The sequence below is a fragment of the Coenobita brevimanus genome, chromosome 25, assembly GCF_032717465.1.
Source record: "Coenobita brevimanus isolate Jiangsu-jjx chromosome 25, ASM3271746v2, whole genome shotgun sequence".
NCBI classification, from domain to species: domain Eukaryota; kingdom Metazoa; phylum Arthropoda; class Malacostraca; order Decapoda; family Coenobitidae; genus Coenobita; species Coenobita brevimanus.
Window position 1 is genome coordinate 8,355,456 of NC_136978.1, and position 24,425 is coordinate 8,379,880.

A 24,425-nucleotide genomic window follows, 5' to 3' on the forward strand; every position below is an offset into this window, starting at 1 on the left:
GGTATTCTGCACTCTTGATCAACATAAAATATCTTCCCACTCTTAACAGAGAATTAAGAGCAAAAGTTCGCCATGAAAAATTCTTGACCAGCATTGTACATTGTGTTTTGCCTTCCAGATACCTTTTTCCTCTTTGAATGTCATGGTAAATACTTTCTTCTCATACTCTTCAGCTGTGTGTTTCACAATGCTATTACAAAAATATTACATGCAACACTTCCACTGCCACAGCCTCCGGGGTAAGTGTTGGCACACTTTTGATCGTGATGGTACAGTACTTGACACTGGATTTAGCTGAAGTAATACAGAAGTAAACTGACTATGAAGAGATCATGGAAGTAAGAATAGGAATCCCAACAATAAGAAATACAGAACTACTGGGACTTAGATGATGAAGAAAAAATTATAAGAGTTTTAGAAGGAATTATCACTGGACATTTACAGCCCCCCTCAAAGTATGTTGATATGGCACAAGAAATAAGTTGATTGATAACATTAATGCCAGTGCAAACATATGATTAGGTAAAGAGGGTGAAAACAAAGAAAAAATAAGAGAAATAACAATAAGGAAGGCAACAGCATTTAAAAAAAAAAAAAAAAAAAAAAAAAAAAAAAAAATGAAGAAAGGTAGTGTTGAAATGGAAGAGAGATACAGGAAGAAGAATATTGGGTAATAATGGAGTTAAGCAACACAGTCTTATTTATGGATACTAGACAGATAAAACCTAACAAGGCCTAACCTAACCACGAAAACAATATACTGTACAGTACTAATTTTTTCCTTCTCTGCCATGGTTGATGATGGATACCAAGGTTTGGATTGCAGTATGTGGCTTGCACAATTACATGAGGTCTTGTTTTGTTTGGCCGGTTTATGTTTTTGTTGCTGTGTCCACAGGCTCAGCCAGACTTACACCCACTGGACTGCAGGATGAAATTGCCCTTCTGCAGTTCACCACCCACCTTTTAGAGGACTGGCTGGGTTCGGGGCACCTGCATTACCAGATGTCCATCAACTATCTCTCTGTCCCCTGAAGGAGTTACAGGGTTTGTGTTGTCGTTGTTGTGCTATTCCAGTCTGTCTGATTAGGCAGACCCATCAACAGCAGGCAAGCAACTACCCCTCCAGGGCTGTCCCACACAGTGAACTGATGTTTCCATGCAGATGATAGCGTCTTGCCACAAATGAGACATGGGGATTGGGGTTTGTGAAATACACTATCCGTAAATAAGACTGTGCAACCAAACTTATTAATTATCAAAAGCTGAGGTATAAGTGAGAGAAATGAGATCTTAGGTAATGACGGTGGGTTTGTCACGGCCGGTGAACTGTTTGAGCTTGGACACACTGAGGGCGATCTCCACTAGAGGCTTCAGTACATCCTGATAAAAAAAATAAACGGTCAATCTCAAAATGTCAACACTGAATTTTTGAACCTTCATTATCATTCTATTACCCACTGAAAAAGGGCCATATTTAGTATCTATTTACTCATCATTCAAGCAAATATCAATCATTCATGCATCATTTGAACAATAATCAATTTTTAAACACTAGCAAGGAAAAATTATGAACCTTAATTTCATCCTTTTTCCCACTACACAATAGGACTAGTACAACAAATGGAAAATAACAGAAAAGGAGACTATCAGCAGGGGATCCTGCAGAAAGGAACATGTATCCATTCGCTTACCATTCAAGCCTTCAAAAATAGATAAACAACAAAATGCAACACTGCTATAAAGTGTGACATGGTATAAGAGATTACTCCTTAAACACATGAAAAGTTTAACTGAAGAGCAAATTACAGTTGAGAATAACAAAACTACCGTACTTCATTATTTTCAATGTGTGAATTACACAAGGAAAATAGCAAGCAATCAGAAAAGGAAAAAGACAAGACCATTCGTACACAGAGCAAAGGTGATTCTTTCACTGTGATTATGTACTTTATTCCTTACTCTCTGCCACTTCATGGTTTTTCTCCACTCAAGACTTTTTCAATTGGGGCATCAGATAAAACAATCACTCATTCCTTCAACAGAAAGTAATCATTTCCTCAGCTGAATACAATTATCCAGTGGCAACAAGGAGAAATTTAAAATTATTTTCATATTAAAGTGGTTTATACTATATTGATAAACTGCCACTTAATAACAAGATATACAATGTGTCTGTGTACATATGTACCTGAGCATCCTTTGTGAAGGTGGCTGGGTCTGACTCATAGCTCTCAACATACATGCGCACCGTGGCACCGGAGCTGCCAGTGCCACTCAGTCGGAAGACAAAACGTGACCCGTCTGTCATCAGCACACGCACACCCTGAAAGTTATATACATCATCACTGTGATGTTAAAATAACACAAAATGGAAACCGTGAATGAATGAAAGATCTATCTATCTCCAGATGCCTTAACCTGGAAGATGTACTCAAGAACAAAATATTCTCTCTCCGTATCACCCTGACTTCCATCATCACCACTTTCATATACCTCTCCATCCTACCTCTCCACCTCATTCTTGTTCTTCCTCTCCTCCCCCACCTCACCTACTTTCGCTATCACTAAAACACTAAGGAAATTCTACAGTATGTATAGGGTGGCCCATATAAGACACTGCTCTTCCACTCTGTCAGATGTTTTCTGTTGTTGAGGAGATGGCTTAATCAGCACTAGCAGTGCATAACTTATATCAAATATTCAATTCTAACTCCCACTGCCACATCCACACCCACAACAGCAGACCGAGCTGTCCCCACAACACATGAGATAGCATCAGGTGTTTCAGGTGGAGCACTATTTCCAGGCAACCCTATATACCAGTATTTATACTGGATCTGGATAAAACCCATTGGCACATTTTTACATCAATGTGCTGCACATTTCAGACTAAGCTACTGACAGTGATTCAGATACACAACATGAACAGCTTCACAACTACAATACTCACACCAAATCTATAACAGCACAACTCTTTACTATATCTACAGGCAGACGCCTTAACACCGTAAGGAGTGACCACATAAAAATCACCTCCACGTCACCCTATCATCCTCCATTTCGCTGCCCTCCCCGCTCTCTCATATACCTCCTTATTCCATCCTAGGTCTACCACCCCTCCCTCTCCCCTTCTTCACCTCACTCACATACTTTCCTAGTTAGTCTCTCACTCTCCACATGGCCAAACCACCTCAATGTATTTCTCCTAACATTTTCTATCACATCCACATCCACACCACAATGCTCCTTCACTTCCTCATCTGTCAGTCTGCCTCTCCATGTAACTCCACATGTCCCTCTCAAATATCTTTTCCACTGCTCTCACACATGACTTCTGTACTTCCAGCAAGGTCCAAGCTTCACTTCCATACGTTAGAGTGGGGATCACAACACTGTCGTGCAGCGACTTTTTTTTTACTTTCATGCTCACTTCCCTACTACTTATCACAGCTTTCAATGAACTAGCAACTTTTCCTCTCTGCTCTACCCTTTCAAGCACTTCATCCTCTAAACTTCCATCCTTGCTCATAACATTACCCAAACAGTTAAATGCACTCACATTTTCCATTTCCTCATTATCCAGCCTCACTATACATTCAGTGACTTCATTTCTCTTGAGGACCACAACTTTACTCTCCCCAGCATTCACCTTTAGATTCCATTTCTTACATATTTTCCCAAACTCATTCACTGAGCCTTGCAGTTTCCCTTCGTCTTCACTTTCACTTGCAAACAAAAGAACAGGAAGTTTCCAAACATTGCCCTCTCTCAATAGGACTGTTCAAACATCCACTGCCCTAAATTGTAACTCTTTTATAACTCCATCCATACACAAATTTAAAAACCATGGAAAGCATCCCTGTTTCAATCCAACATTCAGATGGAAAAATTCATTCGGTTTACCATCCACATGCACTGAAGCCTTAGCACCCTCATATATACTCTTCACAGCATTCAACAGCTTCCCATTTACTCCATGAATTTTGAATATTTTCAAATTCCCTGTCTATCTACTCTGTCATATGCTTTCTCCAAGTCCACAAAGGCAGCATCCAACTTCTTTCCCTTCTCGAGAAACTTTTCCATTAAACACCTCAGGATGAATATCTGATCTACACAACCTCTTCCCTTCCTGAAACCTCTCTGTTCTTCTCCAACTAATTCCTCCTACTTCCCTAACTCTGTTGATAAGTACCCTACCATATATATACTTTTCCTATTACACTAAGAAAACTGCCCCTATGACTACCACACACTTCTTCTCCCCCCACTCCTTTCCTTTGTACAAGAGAATAATTATATCTGGATTCCAATCCTCCAGGATTCTACCTTCCTCCCAGGCCAATCTGCACATCTTCCACATCTATTCTACTACTATATCCTCCCCTGTGCTTCAACATTTCATCACACACTTTATTCCTGGGACTCTCCCCATTTTGACTTTCTTCTTTGCTTCCACTACTTCCATCCTACTGATCTCTTCATCAATTTTCATCTGCCTCCTTTTCCAAGCCATTCCCCAACTACTTATACTAGCGTTACCCTTTACAATATATAATGCTGTATTCTAATGCTGTACACCTCTCCAAACCAGTAACTTGCAGTATAGATCATTTACACCACACTTTACCACACCAACACTCTTTCTCACCACCACATAACCTCATAACCAAGGAGTCTTACCTGTTTCTTTGCCAGTGCTCCATCAATAGGGTCAGTGTACTCGAAATTGTCGATCTTTGCAACTGTGTACCTCTTGTCACCATGTGAGAGCTCCTTACCAACAACTGATGAGTCTGAGCTCATAGCATCTAGTTCTGCCATCATCTGGTTGCAAGGTGCACTTTCACAGTTCTCATAGTCATACCTAGACAAAAAATATATATAATATATAAAACTGTACAAAAAAATAAATAAATAAATAAATAAATTATAATACCTAACATTTACTGCAAAACTGTGAATGCACACATAATAATATATTATAAACATAAACAAACAAAAGAACACTCCAAATATTTCCTTGTTGTGGATAACTTAGCCGTCTTGGAGGCAATAAGATGAACAGACAAATGAACTAATGGTGGAGAGAAAAATGAGCAGACAGAGGAATAATCCATACAGCAATAAAGACTGCCACATTCCCAAGCGAATGAAGGATGGTCTCCACAAAATATTTCTAGTACTGAAAAAGATGACTGTTGTCAAGCATCCTCGCAAAAGGTGGCAAAATCTATGGATTCATGTTGCCATATATTAATAAATCTGTTTGTCTGGTTAGATCTACAAACCCATAAAACTTTTTAAAATACCAATGTCCAAAAAATGAAAACTGTCTTTGGTGGTACCATATTTGCCCAAGGAACAGTTGCACCAATTTTGATGGGAACTGATGAAATGAAGATATGGAACCAAAATGAAATGTGTTTGGAAGAATGAAAAAAGAAACTGATCAAATACAGTTTAATCCCCTCCAGACTGTGGAGACAATATAAAGATATGGGAAATATATTTATGTGGTTATTACTGATGTTGCCTAACCCCAGCCGGTCTGGCTGAGCACAGCTGTCAACCACAGGTAAGCAACTGCTTTTGTGGGGCAGTCCTGCAGGTACAGTACAGTACATACACCATGTAGGGATCCAGCACCACCTTGTAGCAAGGTGCAAGGAAATACAGGAAGGTTTTGCTCCTAAGTGGATGCTGCAGCTGTTCCAACCAGTGTGCACAGTACCACCACTCACAGACACCCCTTCAAAGTTACAGTAACATGGTAAGGACATATTCAAAGAATACGTACCTCTTAGAAAGTGAGACTGGGGTCTATGTTAGAAAAGGAATGTATGCAAGGACAAGAAAAACACTGGCATAAGAGAGGGATTAGGAAGAGGGACTAAAGGTGGAAGCTGCAAGCAAAGACAATGTAACACAGAGGCATATTTATCACAACTGTTCCCAGATGAGAGTTAGCAAGAAGGATTATGGCACTAGAGACAATGATTATAATTTAAAAAATAAATAAATAATTAATATCAAGATACAAAATATACCAATATCACTCTCACCTTAATTTTTGCCTAAAAGCTGGGATGATGTGATAAATTTAAAAATGGCTTTAACATCTGCACCTTGTGAAGAAGTTCCTGCCATACGTGGCCCAGTGGTCGAGTAGAACCTGCTCCACGGTGGTGTTACGGACGGCCAGGATGGAAAGCCACGCCAGCACTGCCCAGATCCCATCCTTCTCACGAATGTGGTCACTTCCGGTCCTGGGGACCATAACAATCATAGTAATACAAGGGTTAAGTGGTATACAAGTTAAAAGGAAATGAAAAGTAAAGGCATATGAGGGTGAAGGAAGATGTAAGTGACGCAGACAAAGGTCAGAGGAATTATTGGCTCAGAATGATGAGAAATAAAAGTGAAAGGCAACATGACTGGCTCAGAATGAAGAGAAACAAAAGTGCAAGGCAGCATGATTTGCTCAGGATGAAGAGAAATAAAAGTGAAAGATAACAAAATGTCAGGGAAGTATGTGGGTGATAGGAGATGAAAGTTTGGTGATGCAGCAAAGCTTATTATGCAGGTGGAAAGAAAGACCAAAGTAAATATACATACATTACAAGGATAACACTCACATTATAAAGTATGTCAAAAATCGGACCACAGAATTTCACATAATATGTCATTTCACACTTCACTCTTTCAAGCATTCTTTATCATCATCATCATCAAATCCAGTGTTGCCCCATGAGGTGCGTAGGAACCCGGGGCTAGGCAGGTTGGTCCTGACATTTTGAGAGTGACCAGCCTCACTCATCCCTGAGTGGCATTAAACACTAACAATAAATTTTACTTGTGAGAGTTCTGTTTAGAATTCTGTTACTTGTTCAACAAATTTTATTATTATTAAAGAAGCACATACACTTCCAGCCAATATCAAAGATCACTACTAAGGCTGCCTATGAAGATTCAGACAGAGCCCCTATATCCTAACTTTATTTCTCATCAACTGGGGTAAGGTGATAAAAAGCATAACAAGATAAAAGGCACAGCAAGACAGTTGAGAAAGCACTGCAGTTACTCTTGCCTGACTCATAGGCTCTTTGAATTTTCCCTGGATTCTAAATCACTGAAGACTTCACGAGTGCAAGTCCCTGCCTCTCATTCCTATATCCGATGAACCAAAAGGATGTTTGCACCACAAATGGAATAAAATGTTACATACACCAAACACTGTACAGTATCTCATTTGCTAAATACTGATGCAACAGTGGAATAATCTTTTAACTTTAATGCAGCAATTTGCAGTTAGTTAATCAACACACTACCTACCTAACTACTGACACCCTCACACATTTTTTTTTTACATGTCTTTCAAAATCTTCCACACTCCAGCAACCTTTCACTTAACAGTACCCACCCAAAGCTCTCCTCCCCACAGATGGACAGTCGGCCAGCATCCATCAGATTGCCAAAATACTTCCAACCAGTAGGAACTTCAAACACCTCCACTCCCTTCTTCGTTGCCACCCTGTTTGAAAGGATGAAAGAAAAAAAAAATTCACTTTGTTTATAAAGGCCCAACAGGCCTGGATGCATCGGCCTTGGCCACCTAATGGCAACCCGGCATGTTGTTCAATATCTAACAACCTCTTTAGTCAGTCTCTTATCCCTGAGGCCACACTGTATGATCTCATTCAAAATCTTTTTTCATCTACCTCTAAACTCTATCCCAACATTCAATGCCGGGACTGTATATACTTGCCTCTTCCTTCTGCCTGTGGGTGACTCTAAACTGAATGACAAGCCAAATGGGTTTCCTGTACATCAGGTAACCATTTACTATGAATGGAGAAGTAGGCAATGTCCCTGAGGATGATATAATGGGTTGCAATGGAGTAGCAGGAGAAAATGATAATGGGAAGCAACTGAAGGATATGTGTCAGGAAAGGAGGTACAGACGGAACGGGGAACTTTCTGAAAGGAGCCTGATTGATCATCTACTCGTAGAGAGGTCAATGCTGGGAATTGTTGCTGATACGAGGCTGTGTGAGGATGATGTGGAGATCTGCCAGATCATATGATTGTGGTATGCTAGATCAAGCTTAGAGGGGTGAGGTGGACCAGGAGAGAAAGGAGCAGTCAGGGAGAAAAACTGAAAGTCAAGAAGCTGACGATCAAAGAAATGGCAGATGAATACAGGACCAAAGTAAGAGAGGAACTGGAATCAGTGAACTGGAATGAAATGGATCTGGACAGCCTGTGGAATGCATGTAGGGACTGATTAATTAGGAATGCTAAAGAGGTGTGTGGTGTGGCAAGAGTAACAACAAAGAAGAAAGGTATGGCATGATGGGATGAAGAGGTTAAGAGAGCAGTGGAGGAAAAGTGGAAGTGGCTAAAGTGGTTACAGAACAGGGGTACAATTCAAATAACTAAATATACTGTAAGCAAGAAGCACGTAAAGAGACTGATGAAGAGGAAAAAGGAGGAGGGAAATGATGATCTAGGAAGAAAAATAAATGCAAATTACTTTGAAAATAAGAAGTTATTCTGGAAAGAGATGCAGAAATGTAAAAGTGACAGCAGAAAGAAATGTGAAAGTGTGAAGGATGTAAGTGGTGATTTATTAAGCCATGGAGATGAAGTAAGGACCAGATGGAAAGAATATTTTGAAAACCTGATGAATGGGAATAGAGAGAGCAAAGCAACTGTAAACATGATTGGCTTTGGGGATGTGCAGAGAAGGAATACAATGCCAGGAAACACGACACTCGCACAGGTGAAGAACACTTTGAAGCGACCGAAAAATGGGAAAGCAGCTGGGGTTGATGAGGTGGATTACTGTATGTATATGTATATGTATATGTATGTATATATATATATATATATATATATATATATATATATATATATATACCTATACAGTATATACTGTATATACAGTAATCACTCCAATATCCGATGTAATAGAGCCATAGGTAGGTCCGGATATTGGTTCTGTCCGGATATTGGGCCCCAGCTTATGGACTTGTACTTATGGACCCTAACTCAGAGAAACACCTATACAACTACCTCTGGACATGCGTAGCACCTATTTAAGACCCAAATCACACCAATAAGGCACATAAATGACTGAAATAAATGAAAAAGAAACATAAAATGAAGGTTTAGAAGTAGGTTCATACAATAATAAACATTCTGGTGACTGGCTCCTGGACTGGTACTTATGGACCCTAACCTAGCCTAACTCAGAAAAACACCTTCCTACTGCACATGCACAGCTCCTAACACCCTATTCACACCAATAAAGGACATTAAAGAGTGAAATGAGGTAAGTATAGTATGGAAAAAAGTACAGTATGAAACATTCTTATGTCCGGATAGTGGGGATGTTCGGATATTGGGCGTCCGGATATTAGAGTGATTACTGTATATATAAAAATCCATCAATCATCAAACGTAATAGAACCATCGGTAGGTTCAGATACAGACAATGTCTGGATATGGAACAATACCATTCAAACCCTACCTATATGTAAAGTACCCCTCCCAATTTTGGCAGCGTTCTTCGGTCTTTCAGTTATTTAGACATCAAAACACACAAGGGAATATCTGATATAATGCTAGACACTTAGAAAACAATTAATAAACAACAATAATTCACAAAAAAATAAATGAAGATGAAGGTTGCAAAAAGAATTTTAATGGCTAAGTACTATACTGCACTGTACCTTCCACCCAGTGAACTGCGGACAGGCGTTGTAACCTGCTAGCCTGTACAGTAACCCCGTGTGGTCTAGTGGTTAACGTAATCACTTTACAAATGTCGGAAAACTCCTCCTCCTCCACCCGTTGGAGCTGGGCAATGAGTGGGGATGTGCGGCGAAGTGATGGACGTCTGCCCATTTCAGGAAACCCCGAAGAAAGCCGCAAGCTCACATCTAGCGGCGACTCAACAGCTGTCGATGTCCTTGGTTGTGGGGCCAATAGTGAAGATGGGATGAGGTGGAGGCGGGACGAATGGGCTCACATGCGTAGGAGTGACAGGCTTAAAAAAGAAGTCGATATCAGACTGACGATAAATGCGACAGTTCTGACAAAGGATGACAGTGTCCCTGACTGCCCGCAGATCCATCACCAGCTTCAGTGGCACCATCTCCCTGTTGCAATGCTGATTTGCAGAGCCTCTACTAACTTTCAGTGTTCTTGTTGTTGCTATGGCTCCAGACTCATCTGGCTATAAACCTGCTGGACAGCAGGACACCAACTACTTCAGCCAGGCACCCCCAGATATCTCTTCTTAAGGTTTATGCTAAAGGACTGATTGCACTGTGTGAATGTGCTGTGATGTGAAAGGTTGCATCAATAAAAATTTGGAGCACATCCCTGATTAACACTGAGGATTGCCTATACCATATGACAAAATCTGAACTCGTCTCCCACCTGTCAATAGCACACCCAGTGGGCATACTGCGAGCTAGGCCCTTCACCCCAGTCTTCTTGAAGTATGGGATGCAGTCAGTATTATTGGCAATCACCGCAACAGAGTCAGAGGGAGTCACGAAGAATGCCTTGTGGCCTAGAATCATGTTGCGGTCCTAGGGGAGGGGAAGGCAGAGTTATGCCTAACTGAGATTCTGTAAAAGACAATAATGAAACACAACAAAAGAAATTATTAAGCTCAGGCAACACACAAAACTACGAGGAACTATACCAACGACGTTCTTTCATTCATTCAAATTCTAATGACATTACTGAAAATACAAACACACTCTTCTAAGCTGCAGTGGAAAAATTTGTCACTGCTGGTGAAATAAGGTACATCAGTAGGAAAGTGAAGCAAGTTTTATGAAAAAACTTATGGAAACAAAACAAGTCGAATGAGCAGTTATGGGTGCTATACACTACCATGGTTACGAATGGACAATTTTCGTACAACCTCCTTTCCTCAGTAGGCAATACCAGTGACTGATCTCATTTAACTGAAGAAATCCCCAGGTAACCATATTATTAAAGGCATCTGAAAACAAAGGGCTAGTTTACATGGAAATTGTAGCGACAGGACATATTGAAAATTTGACTGCTGAACACTGTTTTCTCCAATCAAACCATAAATTATGTGCTATAAAACCATCATAAGAATCCTGAAATGCTAATCCATGTTGCATCACAGTATACATGAGTTCTCAAATTCTTCAAAGCTAAGACCAAGGCTAAAAAACTCTTTAACATGATGTATCAATGATACTTACACCATCACCATCAAAGGCTGCCCCAAACCCATACTCTCCTTCCTTCATTGCCTTCACCAAGTCTGCTGCATAGGTCAGGTTCGGGTCTGGGTGATGACCTGGGTCGGACAAGATAGGTTACTTAGCTGATAATTTGCTGCACTATACTTTATCTATTACTGAAGCTATGGCTGAATTAGCTGATACTTTGACTGCACTGTGCTTTATCTATTACTACAGCTATGGCCAACTTAGCTTATACAATGATCCCTTGGTTACTGCAGTTTTAATTATCAATGCTAGATGCAAATATGCACTCCTGCAGTCATTTCACATTTTTTGGGCTAAAAAACTTTGTTATTGTGCACCTGAACTGGTTTCTGCTGACAATGATGGTGCAAAATCTGTGGTTTCTGATGGTTTTGAGGGCTTCAAAGATGAGGCCCTACTCAAGGAGCTAATCCCAGGTTATGGAGACACGAATTCTCCAACCTCTAGTCTCAGAACCCCTTACCTCAAGCCTATCTCAGGTCTCTATATGATATGGTACATGTTTTGACCTTATTGTGCCCTTTCCATAATTTTCTAATAACCTAACCATGCTTATATGCATTTCTGATACCATAACAGTGTGTATGTATTTAGTGGGTTTACATCATCATCATCATCATCTGGACCTCCTTTCCCACCCTAGGGCAGGGAATAAATTGTAAATGGGAAAATTTGGGTTTATAAGTGGGGTGCCCAGTATCAGTTGAGATAAATCCCACAGGTTCTGTGCTTTTGTTATTGCACAATTTCATCATCACATACAAGGTGCAGAACCAATTATGATAACCAAGGGATTACTGTACTATGACTGCTCTGTGTAGTGCATTACCTATTACTGAAGCTATGGCTGAAGAAGAAGAAGAAGAAAAAAATGGTTTCTTTTACTGAAAAATTAACGAGTATCTCTTGGGATACTGGAACAAAAACATGAACAGAGTTTATAACACATACACATGGCACTGCAAGAAAACTGCCACCAGTATCCCTTAAGTCTAAGCTACAATATGGAATACACGGTAACAGCCTCATCACACAGGAAAAATAACTGATATCAAGTTCATAGGTGCCAACTTGCCTCCGAAGTCTTCTAGAGGTACAATGTTAACTACACTGTCTGGACTGGCTCCCAGCTCCTCCAGGAAGATGCGCTTCACGTATGGACCCGTCACTGTCCAAGAAATGGAAGCAGGTTAGCAGAGTCAACGAAAATACACAATACAGCAGAACTCTAACTCAGACTACTGGAGGGAAGGCTGTCCAAGTTATAGCAAATAAATCTGAATAGCCTCAAAAAGTGTTTTGTTTATAAGGTTTTATCTGGACTAATTCTTAACAGCCATCCATCACAAGTCTTGAAGCCATCATATTTCATATGTTTTGCCAGATGTTCAGCAGTTGCTTATATAGCAAAGTCTCTAATACCAAAATCCACTGAACGCTGTTGTTGATGCCATTTATGAATATCCATCCATCCATCATCCAATCCTATGTTGCCCCATGAGGGGGGTAGTAGTAGTATTAGTTCCCTAGGCAGTCTGGCCGAACAGTCCCGAGTCCCTTAGGAAGGCCATGGCCGAGACCGGGCTTTCCCACAGAGCTCTCAAAGAGTGTATGTTGTGTTGTTGGCGTAGGTGACTGTGTGCAATGCAGTCTTCCATAATGTGCTTAATAGTATGGGGTGCTGTGTTGCATTCTGGACAGGCATCAGTGACGGAGTCATCCAGCCTCTTCTGGTAGCTTAAGAGGGCTGAATGGTGCCCACATCTCAGCCTGGCCAGGTGGACCCTGTCCTCATGAGGAAGATAGGATTCAGAAGGGTGGATGTCAGGAGGCCGTGCATGCAGCTGTGTGTTGTCTTTAATTGACAGAATGGAGCGGTGAGTAATCTGAGTGTGGATATGCTTCTGGAAGCTGGTCTGAGGTGGGCGAGGGGGGAGAGATGACAGTATTTGTATATGGTATCGTGTGCTGGGTGTTGTTTTGATGTTCCTTGGTGTGAGTGGATGTGCCATGTACTGTAGTGGATGTTGTGGGGTTTGTGGAGGCGGCAGCAAGAAACTGGGTGCCTCTCATGTCTAGGTGATCCTTGACTTTGAGGACTTTGGTTTCTTGATGTAGGTGGTCTGTGGGTGTAGTAGCTGTGCAGCCTGTGATTATTTTTAGGGCCTTGTTCTGTATGGTCTGTAGAGTGTTGTAGTGTGTTTTGGTCAGGTTAGAAGCCCAGGCAGGGCTTGCATAATTCATCACTGAACATATGTATTGTTTGTATACTGTAGTGGTGGTTTCTTTGTTGTGTCCGAATGTTGTATGGGCAAGTGACCTCAAAGCATTGAGTCTTAGTGTTATTTTATTTTTAATGTTTGTGATGTGTTGTTTAAATGACACTGATGTATTGTATGTTACACCAAGGATTGTGTGTGTGTGTGTGTGTGTGTGTGTGTGTGTGTGTGTGTGTGTGTGTGTGTGTGTGTGTGTGTGTGTGTGTGTGTGTGTGTGTGTGTGTGTGTGTGTGTGTGTGTGTGTGTGGGTGGGGGGGGGGTAAGGGAGTGTTGTTTATGGTGAGGTGAGGGATGTGACTGTGTTCTGCTGTCCAGTTTGTGAGAAGAGTCACTGTAGATTTGGCTGGGGCTATTTTGAGCCTGTTTGTGGTGAACCATTCGTGTAGTGTGTTGAGGTAAGGTTGAATGATGCGTGCAGCTGTGTTTGCATTTTGGTGTGTACATGTAAGTGTTATATCATCTGCATAGGAAGCTATGTGTATCTGTGGTGTGTGGGGTGTGGGTACGTCATGCATGTATAGATTAAAGAGTGTAGGGGACAAAACAGATCCTTGGGGGACGCCGTTTGTGAAGTTTCTGATGTTAGAAGACTGACCGGCAAATGTTACGTGTGCACATCTGCCTGCTAAGTAGTTTGCCAGCCATCTTTTTGTGTTATTGTGCATGTTTGTGTTGAGTAATTTGTCTGTGAGGTTGTGGCGGGGGATGGCATCAAAAGCTTTGCTAATGTCTAGTGTGACTAGGAGTGTTCTTTGTGGTGGCCTAGCTGAATTCATGCCATCAAAAACTCTCTGTGTAAGATCTGTAAGAAGGGTGTTTGTGGAGTGTAGTGGCCTAGAGCCATGTTGTGACTGAGCTAGGGGAATGTGAGGTGTGACTAGTTGTAGTATCAGTCGTTCAGTGACTTTAGAGGGGGTGCAGAGGAGTGTGATGGGGCGATGTGAGGAGGGTAACGTGGGGTCTTTGTTGGGTTTGGGGATAGTGATGATATTGCCATGCTTCCAGATGTTGGGTATTATGTTCAGTGAGTGGCTGTAGTTTGATATGTTGGTGAGTGCTTGTATGCCTTGTGGTCCTAGGTGTTTAAGGTGAATGTTGCTTATGTTGTCTGGAAATGATGTGCTTCGTCTGGTTGTAAGTGAAAGGTGCGTTGTCTGGGTCTGTGGGGTAGGAGCCCAGAGCTAGGCATGTTGGTCCTGACATTTAAGATGAGAGTCACCAGCCCCACTCATCCCTGAGTGGCATTGTAATGGGGTGGATAAAAGCCCGCATTCCTCAGAGGCAAAGTGGGGATCCTCTCTTTGGCTCAGAGGTAATGTGTGCGCACATGAAGCGTGAGGGCCTGAGTTCAAATCCCGGCCAGACCGGTGCTTAATTTGTTAAGTTTCAGTCTGGTCCTTTACATTGGTTGGCAGCAGTGTGGGATGTGAGGCGAGGGCCTTGAGGGCATGATGTTTGTTGACAGCCTTACATCCCAGGGGTGAGCTGTCCAGTGTAGTCCGCAGCACCCCCATTGGTGGCCTCCAGTGTGCTACACTACCATGTGTGTTCGAAACTGACCAAATTAATCACTAGGGGGAGAAAAGAGTGATGTAATGGGGTGTATAGGCTAACAGCCCATACTCAGGGGCAAAGTGGGGATCCTCTCTTTGGCTCGGTGGTATCGTGCGCACTTATGAAGCGTGAGGGCCTGAGTTCAAATCCCAGTCAGACCAGTGATTAATTTGTTAAGTTTCAGTCTGGTCCTTTACATTATTACGTGAGCAATAAACCCCAACCTCCCCTTGCATATAAACCTACACAAGCTCAATCCAATTGGAGTGCCTTAATTACCCACTAAACCACCAGGCACCATACTATGGTTATATGGTTACCACCCAGCATAGTAAATGCTTTCCTGGTGTACAGGAAACCATTGGGCTTGTCACTCAGTGTAGAGTCACACATAGGCAGAGGGAAGTGGAAAGAGAGAAGCACCTGTAGGCAGAAGGAAGAGGAAAGAATGAAGGAAAGACAGAAGAAGACGGAAGGAAGGAAGAGATGAAAGGGCTATACTATACATTCATTCAACTCAGCTCGTCATACATATTTCTCCTGCACAAAGAATTACCTAATATGACAATTTATTATGACAGAAAACCTGCATTATGCAACAGTCATACTATACTGCAAAGCTACATAATCACTAGCCATCAACTCAGCCTGTCACAGATAGTTCTCTTGCTTAAAGAATTACATAATAGGACAATTTATTACTACGATGGAACACCTACGTTATGCAAGTCATAAACCATACAATCAATAGCTACTCAGTTCATGAAATAGCCCAGACTTTTATGACTGAAGTTCACGAAAAATAAAGCAAAAAGCCACAACGTATCACTTACAAACATACATAAATACATGACAAAAACACACACAGCTGGGTAAACATTATCAACTTCTTCAGTAGAGTGACATTTTTGTTTTATTTGGTTACCTGAAGACAATCTGATTCACATTAACAGGGGACCTACGGTAATGAAGCCATCGATTAACCTACTGCATCAACAAAAATAAGATAATCCATCTATCTTACCTCTCACCCCCCACCCATCCACAAAACAGCTAAGTAGTGTATAGTAGCATCTTACCCTTGCACATTACAAGATATCAGTAGATATTTGCTTGACTGTCTTCCCCATCAACTGACCAACCCAATAAAAGTCTGGTGTATCACTCCCATCATGCATGATGTCAATAACATTAACTTAATCCACCCTTCAACCCACCCAACCCCAAAGAAAAAAAAAATAAAATAAAAACTTGTATCTCACCTCCGTGCATGGCGTTAATGAGAACCTTGAGTGGCGGTCCGGAGGTTCCCTGCAGCAGCCCCTTGATGGCCGGGAAGTCAAATATCTCCTTCATGTACTCCACGTAGTCCTTCACAGAGTCCACCACCTCCACTGTGAATGGTCGGTGGTCAACCTGTGGGGCAAAGTTTGATGACAATAAATTTACCATATGTGGCCTGCACTTGCTACGATGCTTCTACTGTTCCCCACCTTACAGTTTTAGAGACAAAACAATGATGAGTAACACTGCCTAGTCTGCCATAACACCAGTTGCTACTTAGCCTTTTGTTGTACACCTCCCCCCACTCCCCCTGCACAGATGTCATCAATTTGTCAATGTGTATTGTCATTTTTTTTTTTATATAATTGTTGGATGGGGTAAGATGTACCTGGAATCAACAACAAAAATACCACTGTCCACCCACATGGGTTGTTACAGCTTATTATAATTGCCTGTTAACAGTAGAGCTGAAACACTGGGAATATTTACCAGGTATATGGCTACTGTATTCTATAAAAATTACTTTCTGGCTATTTACATTTGCCCAAACCTTTCTGAAATGTATACAGTGCAGAAAATGAAACAAAAATGAACAAATATATACATTACACGAGGAACTCCATGGAGTAACGCCGAACACACGAAAATCAAAACCAAGAAAATGGATGCCAGACTAATGAACTTTGGACTTATGGTGCCTTAGTGGTTTCTCCATGGAGTGCTTGTTATAATTTTTATGACAATACTCCCTGGAGGAACTCCCAAGCTGCCATGGATAAAAATTATCCATTCTCTAACCTAAATTTTCTTGGTTTATCAATTATGGCAGGTTCAGTGTTACTCTATGGATAGCCTCATATAACAATGAACATATTTCAGTGGTAAAGGTAATATTCTTTACCATGTACTGTATACGGTCTCTTTCTTCTATTTCTAAATTTAGCCAAAGCTATACAAATATCTAACCACCATAACACCAAACTATTACTTTCAGTACCAAACTATTTGAAAAGAGGTGTACTGTATCAGCAATCTGTACCTGAAAAGCTGATATATACTGGCCAAAAGACAAATACAGTATATTCAGAAACAAATATTTCAAAGCACACCATACTGAAAACAACATGCCACTGTCAAAGTAGTGGTTTATTGGGGTGGTAAGTGTCTGAGTGCATATGAATGTCTATTCGATCCTATCTGAGAAGAGAAGAGCTATAAGCTTTCAAAAGCTGACAGCTGATTGGTTGTCCAAGTGCATTCATTAGTATTGATGTATTTTACATATTTTTTTTATTATAATGGTCACAATAACTGTTTGATGATAATATCGCTCAAATAAAAAACATTATACATAGTTATTTGCATAGATTTATTTTAAAATGAGCTCGTACAGAGTCTATCAGATAGCATTGATATGTATGAAATTTTCAGTTCTCCCGTCAGGTCAACATAGTGTCGCAGTAATGACGTATAATTTTAATTTACCTTTATTTCCCTGAGCATTGGGAAAAATTCAAGAGACTAGTAATACTGTCAGAAAGTGTGGGTTTGGCAGAACTGAAAATTTTACACATATCTGGGCCATCTGATAGCCTTTATAAGGCCTCTTCTTAAAATTAATCCATGCAGATTACTATATATATTTTCATATTTGAGCAATCGTACTGTCAAACAGTTACTGTAACTGTTATAATAAAAATCATCACCAGTCTCATTGAACCCTGTGTTGCCCCATGAGGACCACAGGAGCCCAGGACTAGGCAAGTTGGTCCTGACATTTAAGATGAAAGTGACCAGCCTCATTCATCCCTGAGTGACTTTACATGAGGAATAAACCCCAACCACCCCTTGGATATAAATCTACGCAGGCTCAATCTGGCTGGAGCACCTTAATTACCGACTAAACCAAAATATATAAAACACATCATTCCTAATGAATGCACTCGGACAACCAATCAACTACAAGCTTTCGAAGGCTTACAGCTCTTCTCTTCTCAGATGAGACTGAACAGGTTACAGGAGATCCATATAAAATGTAAACTACAGTACCAATATGCCAAATTTCCCCATATACAGTACACCTTGAAGTTTTTGGTGGCACCAACCTGATCAGACCATCAGCAGCTTGAGCCCACTGGATTCTTTGGCATTCACTGATGCCAATGGTAATGAAGTTTTAATTTTTGCTTGAAAAAAGAAGAAGAAGAAAAAAAAAAAAATGATAACTACAGTATCAGTTGGGCTAACTGAAAAACTGTTTTGGTGTTCATCATGGCTAAAACATAACATCCATTTTGCAAACATGCATAACCACAGGCCCTCTTTCATCATACCTTCAAAACTGGTCTTTGGTCTTTAATAAATTTTTTCTTGAAAATTTTGCTACTTTCAAGGCACTCTAGCAGCTAAAGTATGGCCCAAATCAACTGAAAAGCTAATAAACACACTGTACTTAACTACTGTACATTATGAGCCAGTATTATAAAAAAAATTTAAGTCGACTGGATGAACTTTTTTTTTATAATACCAGCAGCATTACGGGTTAAACATTAGCTATATGACACCATAATAATCTTTACAATAGTGCTAGACTCCAGTCAACACTCACAACAAACTCCTGTGTGCCAGGTTTAGAGATGTCACACTTAAGCTCTGGACAGATCCTGTACTCCACAATCTCCTGGCTTATCTCAAAGATCTTGTTAGTCACTCCATCTGGGGCTGGACCTGAATAGGTACGGGAGAAAAGTGTGTGTGTTCTACCAAATGTGTTAATTTTCTTATCATACAATTCTTATCAACAAGTATCTAATGCCTATCAGCATATTCTGAGTTTAAACAAACACAAAATATTACAATCATGGATGCTCTTACTTAGACGTAGTCCTTCATCTATTTTATATACTTTTCTGTCACCTCCATCTTTTCGTTATCAGTCAACGAAGTAAACCACTTAACAAAATCATTGCATTAAATGATCCTTGAAAATAAAAATGAAAGCACTAAATTTGACTAAAATCTTTAGCTACTCCTGACCAATGATGAAGCTTTATGGTTGATCAACCTGAACTGTCATAAACACACCTCAACAACACATTCTCCAACATTCACACAGCTAAACCATAAAACAGTACAAGTATGTCTTGAGTGTGCTGGAATTACAAGCTGCCCTGTGGAAGTCATTTGCTAACTCCATGCCACAAGTCTATTACTGCAGAACAGATTATGAGGCTGCTCACCAACAATTTTGCGGATATCAAATGTCTATTCTAGTATCCCAAACCAATCTTTTTGCTGTGGCTTATGCATACAGTACAATCAGTTTCCTGTCCCAAAAAGGAAGAGGGTGCACTGCAGAAGAAGGGTAACTTCAGTCTTCAGTCCACTGGATTTATATTCAGATGAGCCTGGGGCCACAACAGCAACAACAACAACAAAAATCCCTGTTACAAAGGTAGGCTACATTATGAATAGTTGTGATACATGGAGGTGCTTGATACTTTTTACAAACAGCTCTAATAATGACAACAACCATAATGTGTGTAGTTATGTATGTTTCCTTCCCTAGGAAGGTAACCAGCTGTACATACAGTGTCGCCTTGTTTCATCTGCAGACTAACCTCCATTAGAGATGTTGAATTTGATGCCAAAGTCTGCGTTGGGACCGCCAGGATTGTGGCTGGCAGTGAGGACAATGCCACCATTGGTTTTGTACTTGCGGATAATGCATGACACACATGGGGTGGACAGAATACCATCCTGACCTACCATCACCTTTCGCACCTGCAGATAAAAAGTCTGTCATGTTTCATCTCTCTCTTTCTCATACCCGCTGAAAAAATGTGTTACATTTCATCATTTCACTTTCTCTTGCACCTGCTGATAAAGTGTCACATTCATCTCTTGCACTCTACCCCCACTATCATTCATTAAGACATCATACACTATTCTGTACTTAAAATATAAATCTAAACTGTCCCTACTTTTTTACATGAAGTGGTTTGTAAAGTGTTACATTTGCCTCATGCTGCAATGAGCATACACAGTTTTCTCAAAATGTTGCAATATATTTACAAAAGAAAAATAATAATAATAACTAAAAAGAACAAAAATTACTCAATAAGTACCAGTACTTCTTCAAAATCTGGCATTTGTATCGTCATATTCAAATACATACTTAAATAACATTCCAGCTACTGATAACACATTAGTTCAGTAAAGCTTCTCAATTCGTTTTAACATCAACAAAGTATTAATCCTTAACTCTACACCAGTTCAGTAAACTAGTACTGGATATGTAGGTAGGCTATAGATATTACTGTTCAGCAATATCATATATCAAGTAAATATGCAGGTAATGTGTAAGAAATCCTGTAACAAATACCACAGTCACCAAAATATGGCTGGTGCACTCACCCCATTGGCAGCACACATTTTGATGATGGTGTCACATGCCTTCTTGCCGAAGTAGCGACCGTCCCCACCTACCACCAGTGTGGAGCCGGTCACTGCTCCACCCATAGCACTCAGGATACATTGCACAAAGTTCTCTGTGTAGTGTTCCTGTCATGGGGAGGGGGGGCGGGAACGGAAATCAGATAAGAAGTTTTCCATGGCTTTTATAAGCCAGACATACTTGGCACTATCACCTCAAAAGTTTGCTGAAAGTTCCCTGCAAGCTGTGGCAATGGAAGGCATAACATGAAATATTTCTGTAAGTTAAATTAAGCACACAACTAGAGAATGAAAAGGGTACTCCCTGACATTTCATGAGGAATAAGAAATATTGGTGGCAAGACACAAAGCTACGAGGGAACTGTTAGCAAACTTCTGCTTGCGATAGTAAAATATTAAAATACCTAAAGAGGGTCAATGTAGGACTGAAATTACTGACCCTTTACAATATCTATATCTGGGTAAAACTTATGCATATTGGAACTGTTCACTTTTCTACCCCCTTACACTGTACTGTACTGCAGATGTCTACAAGATGAAAATGATTCAAATATCATTATACAAATGAAGTACCGGTATCAGACACCAAACTTCACTAAGTCGCACCCTGACCACAGCTGAATGACAAACTGATAATTTGGTAAGAAAGGTGGGTCAAAGAAGCATACCTGTTAATGCCACATCTTTACCATGAAGACTAAGTTTACAGACATGAAACACTAGAACTCACATACCACAATACAGCTCCATGTTGTAGCAATCAGAAAGTACCGTACTTAAAACTGTGAGGGCTGTGCAGCTAGTAATGCAAGTAAATAAACTTTAACTACCAAGCACTGCTACATCCAAACCTGCATCATTACATGACAATGTGGTAGTGATAATCTTCTTCTTGTGGGTATGAGGGATTCAGCCAAAACAATAGCCCAATGCCAATGCAGCCGTGGCTCAATGGGTTAGAGCGCCCCGCTCTGACCAAAGGGTCGGAAGATCGAATTCACCCAAGGGTCATTGGTAGACATCAGGAAGAGCATCCAGTCATAAAATGCTCCATGCTCCAATCCAAAGCCCTCTACCCAGGGGCAACGCCTTAGCCCTTCGGGGATACCAGGCGTAAAACCTTCCAATGTAGACTGATTAGGGCCTCACATTATATGCAGAAGAGCTGCCTAGATTTACGGATAAAGTCAGGCATGTACCACATGACATGTTGTCGTAACCGAAGGTCCCCATTACCCCCTCCCAGGAGGATTTGGAGAGGCATGTTGAAAACCCCCACAGATGCCAGAAGGTTTCCCAAAAGTGTGAAAAGGGAGTGAAACCTTGGGCACCAAACATGAAATGATCTATATATGATTCCTTCAACCAAGGGATACCACTGGCACCAAGGGTGTTCTATCATACCCAATGGTAGTGATAATGATTGATCTATACTGTAAACTAATACAGTACCCCTGAAAATTTGACAAGACTTAACCAAAGTTTACTTTGTGGCACTGCCCACGTTAATTATTGCATGTAATTTTTTCTTACAGGGTAAATATATGGGAAACTTAGTCTGATACTGCTCAATACCTTACCAAGCGCGAATGGTTTGAGCATTACTGAAATCATCATAAACGGGAAGGGAAAAATGACTGTCCGTTTATACTGTATATATTGGCGTACTGCTTCAAGTGGAGTGACACATACCTGGCACTAGATACATCAACTCTGATCGTGTAATCACCCTTGCCGGCTACTATGACAGTGACACTTTTACCCGTTAAAGGCACAGGCAGGTAGTAGTTAGATTGACTGGTCAGCGCACCTGCTGAAACACCTTGACAGCCTTCCTTAGTCCACTAGTCCCGGGCTTCTGTCCTTGGAAGGGCCTGGTAGCCTTCGTGTAGCATGCCAGACTCATGATTGCGAGGTGCTGAGTGAGAGAGAGCTGGGAAGACACTCACAAGCGGACAGTAGTCGAGTTGTTGCCACGCACCAGCACGCACCCCGTCAGCTGAGCCACCCCCGTCACGACCTTCGCAAATTATTATTGAAGATTCTGACTGACCATGGCTTAGGTCAACATAATAATAATATTTTTAAATCTTGTCAAGTTTAACTCACAAACGTTCCATGCCGATAAACTATAATTCCATAATGTACCTACACTCTTTACTTTAACAATTTACAGTTCTAAACAGTAAGTTTAAGCCAAAGCCAATACTGGGACAGTGTGCAGCAGACGATGTGCCGGGTCGCCAGGACCACTCAAGGTTAAAAGGACATTCACTGCACCCCAGTGCCTATATAAGAATACAAAAACAATCTGGGTCTTTAACTTTGGAGCAATTGCCGCACTTCAATTGAGTCAAGGGTATGTCATCACTGAGATTTTAACAGCCGCAAGTCCAGAGCACGTGCTGAATTTTAATCAGTCAATAGGATCACATTTCAGTTTTCTGTAACATCATTTCTAAAGAAGTCACGCTATATTAGAGTTTGGAAGTGTCAAGGTCAAATTCCTGTGGTCCACTTTTTGCCAGGTTCTCGTTTCCCATTGTACTATTATTAGACTCTACAAAACTGACAATATTTGGTTTGGTGAGTTTTCTTCAATCCTTTGCCGTCCATGTATTACGCAATAATGTTGAATATATGAGACTATACATGTGTACGTAAAAATGGAATGTCAATTAACTTATTGCAAAAAACATCAAGCAAAATAAATTTAGAAACTAAGCGCTGGGCTGAGTACTTTAAATATTTCTTTCGCTGCTTCACAGACCACCTTCTTTTCTTGTATAAGTACTGTTCCTTTCACAACCATAAATATCATCAATCAATCAGGAGGATTGGTAGATGGTTTTTCATAGATACCCAACTTAAAGTAATTTTCTGTGATAAAAGTTTTCTGTGTTTTTCTATGACTAACTATGTCTTTCTTCAACCGAGTTGGACGGACCTGTGGTTATTCTGCTTTCTGAATGTTAGAACGGGTCATGTATGTTAGGAGCACGAATAATGGGTGATAAACGGAGCACCTTTGCTTAAGTAGTGTACTATGCTCTGCCCATGCCTGTTCGAATCTGTTGGGGGAATGAACTTACAGGGAGAATTGCACACCCCCTTCTTATCAGTTCTCTGCTGCTTCAAGAATTTTTGTTCCGTTCTCAGTGGCTGTGCTCCCTTGAGTGTTGTCATTCACAAGGTGATAAGTCAGGAACACGAAAAAAAAAAAGTGAAAATTTCTTTACGTGAGCCGTATTCAGGTCAGTTTGGAAATACTATAATTAACTAACAGATACCTACACCTCCCATATCACCCGTGTTCTCGATTCTATTATCACGTAACGATTGATAATTAGCCGAATATCATATTGCTACAGGCCTATACCGATGTCCACAGCTTCCCACTCCAGTGTTGCTGAAGATCTGGAGTTCGCTTCATACAGGATTTTGCTACTTAGGATTTTAACTTTTCATGATAGGCCTATATTCGCTGACAAATGCGATGTCAAAGAGGATTTTTGGGATTTGATAGGATTTCTCTCGAATGAGCGAAAGAAAAAGAAATTCA

General features: G+C 40.7%; 1 protein-coding gene across 1 annotated transcript; it reads right to left on the reverse strand.

The window, feature by feature from the left end:
• Positions 1–522: 522 nt before the first annotated feature.
• On the reverse strand, positions 523–22,911 carry Pgm1 (phosphoglucose mutase 1). The gene is made up of 13 exons (XM_080267915.1): positions 22,674–22,911; positions 20,825–20,971; positions 20,029–20,191; positions 19,017–19,135; positions 16,387–16,540; positions 12,367–12,459; positions 11,262–11,359; positions 10,453–10,607; positions 7,427–7,537; positions 6,132–6,272; positions 4,687–4,870; positions 2,192–2,326; positions 523–1,383 (listed from the first exon to the last, which is right to left on the reverse strand). The coding sequence occupies exons 1-13, from the start codon at positions 22,767–22,769 to the stop codon at positions 1,294–1,296; spliced, it is 1,686 nt and encodes a 561-aa protein (XP_080124041.1). The 5' UTR covers positions 22,770–22,911; the 3' UTR covers positions 523–1,293.
• Positions 22,912–24,425: the final 1,514 nt, after the last annotated feature.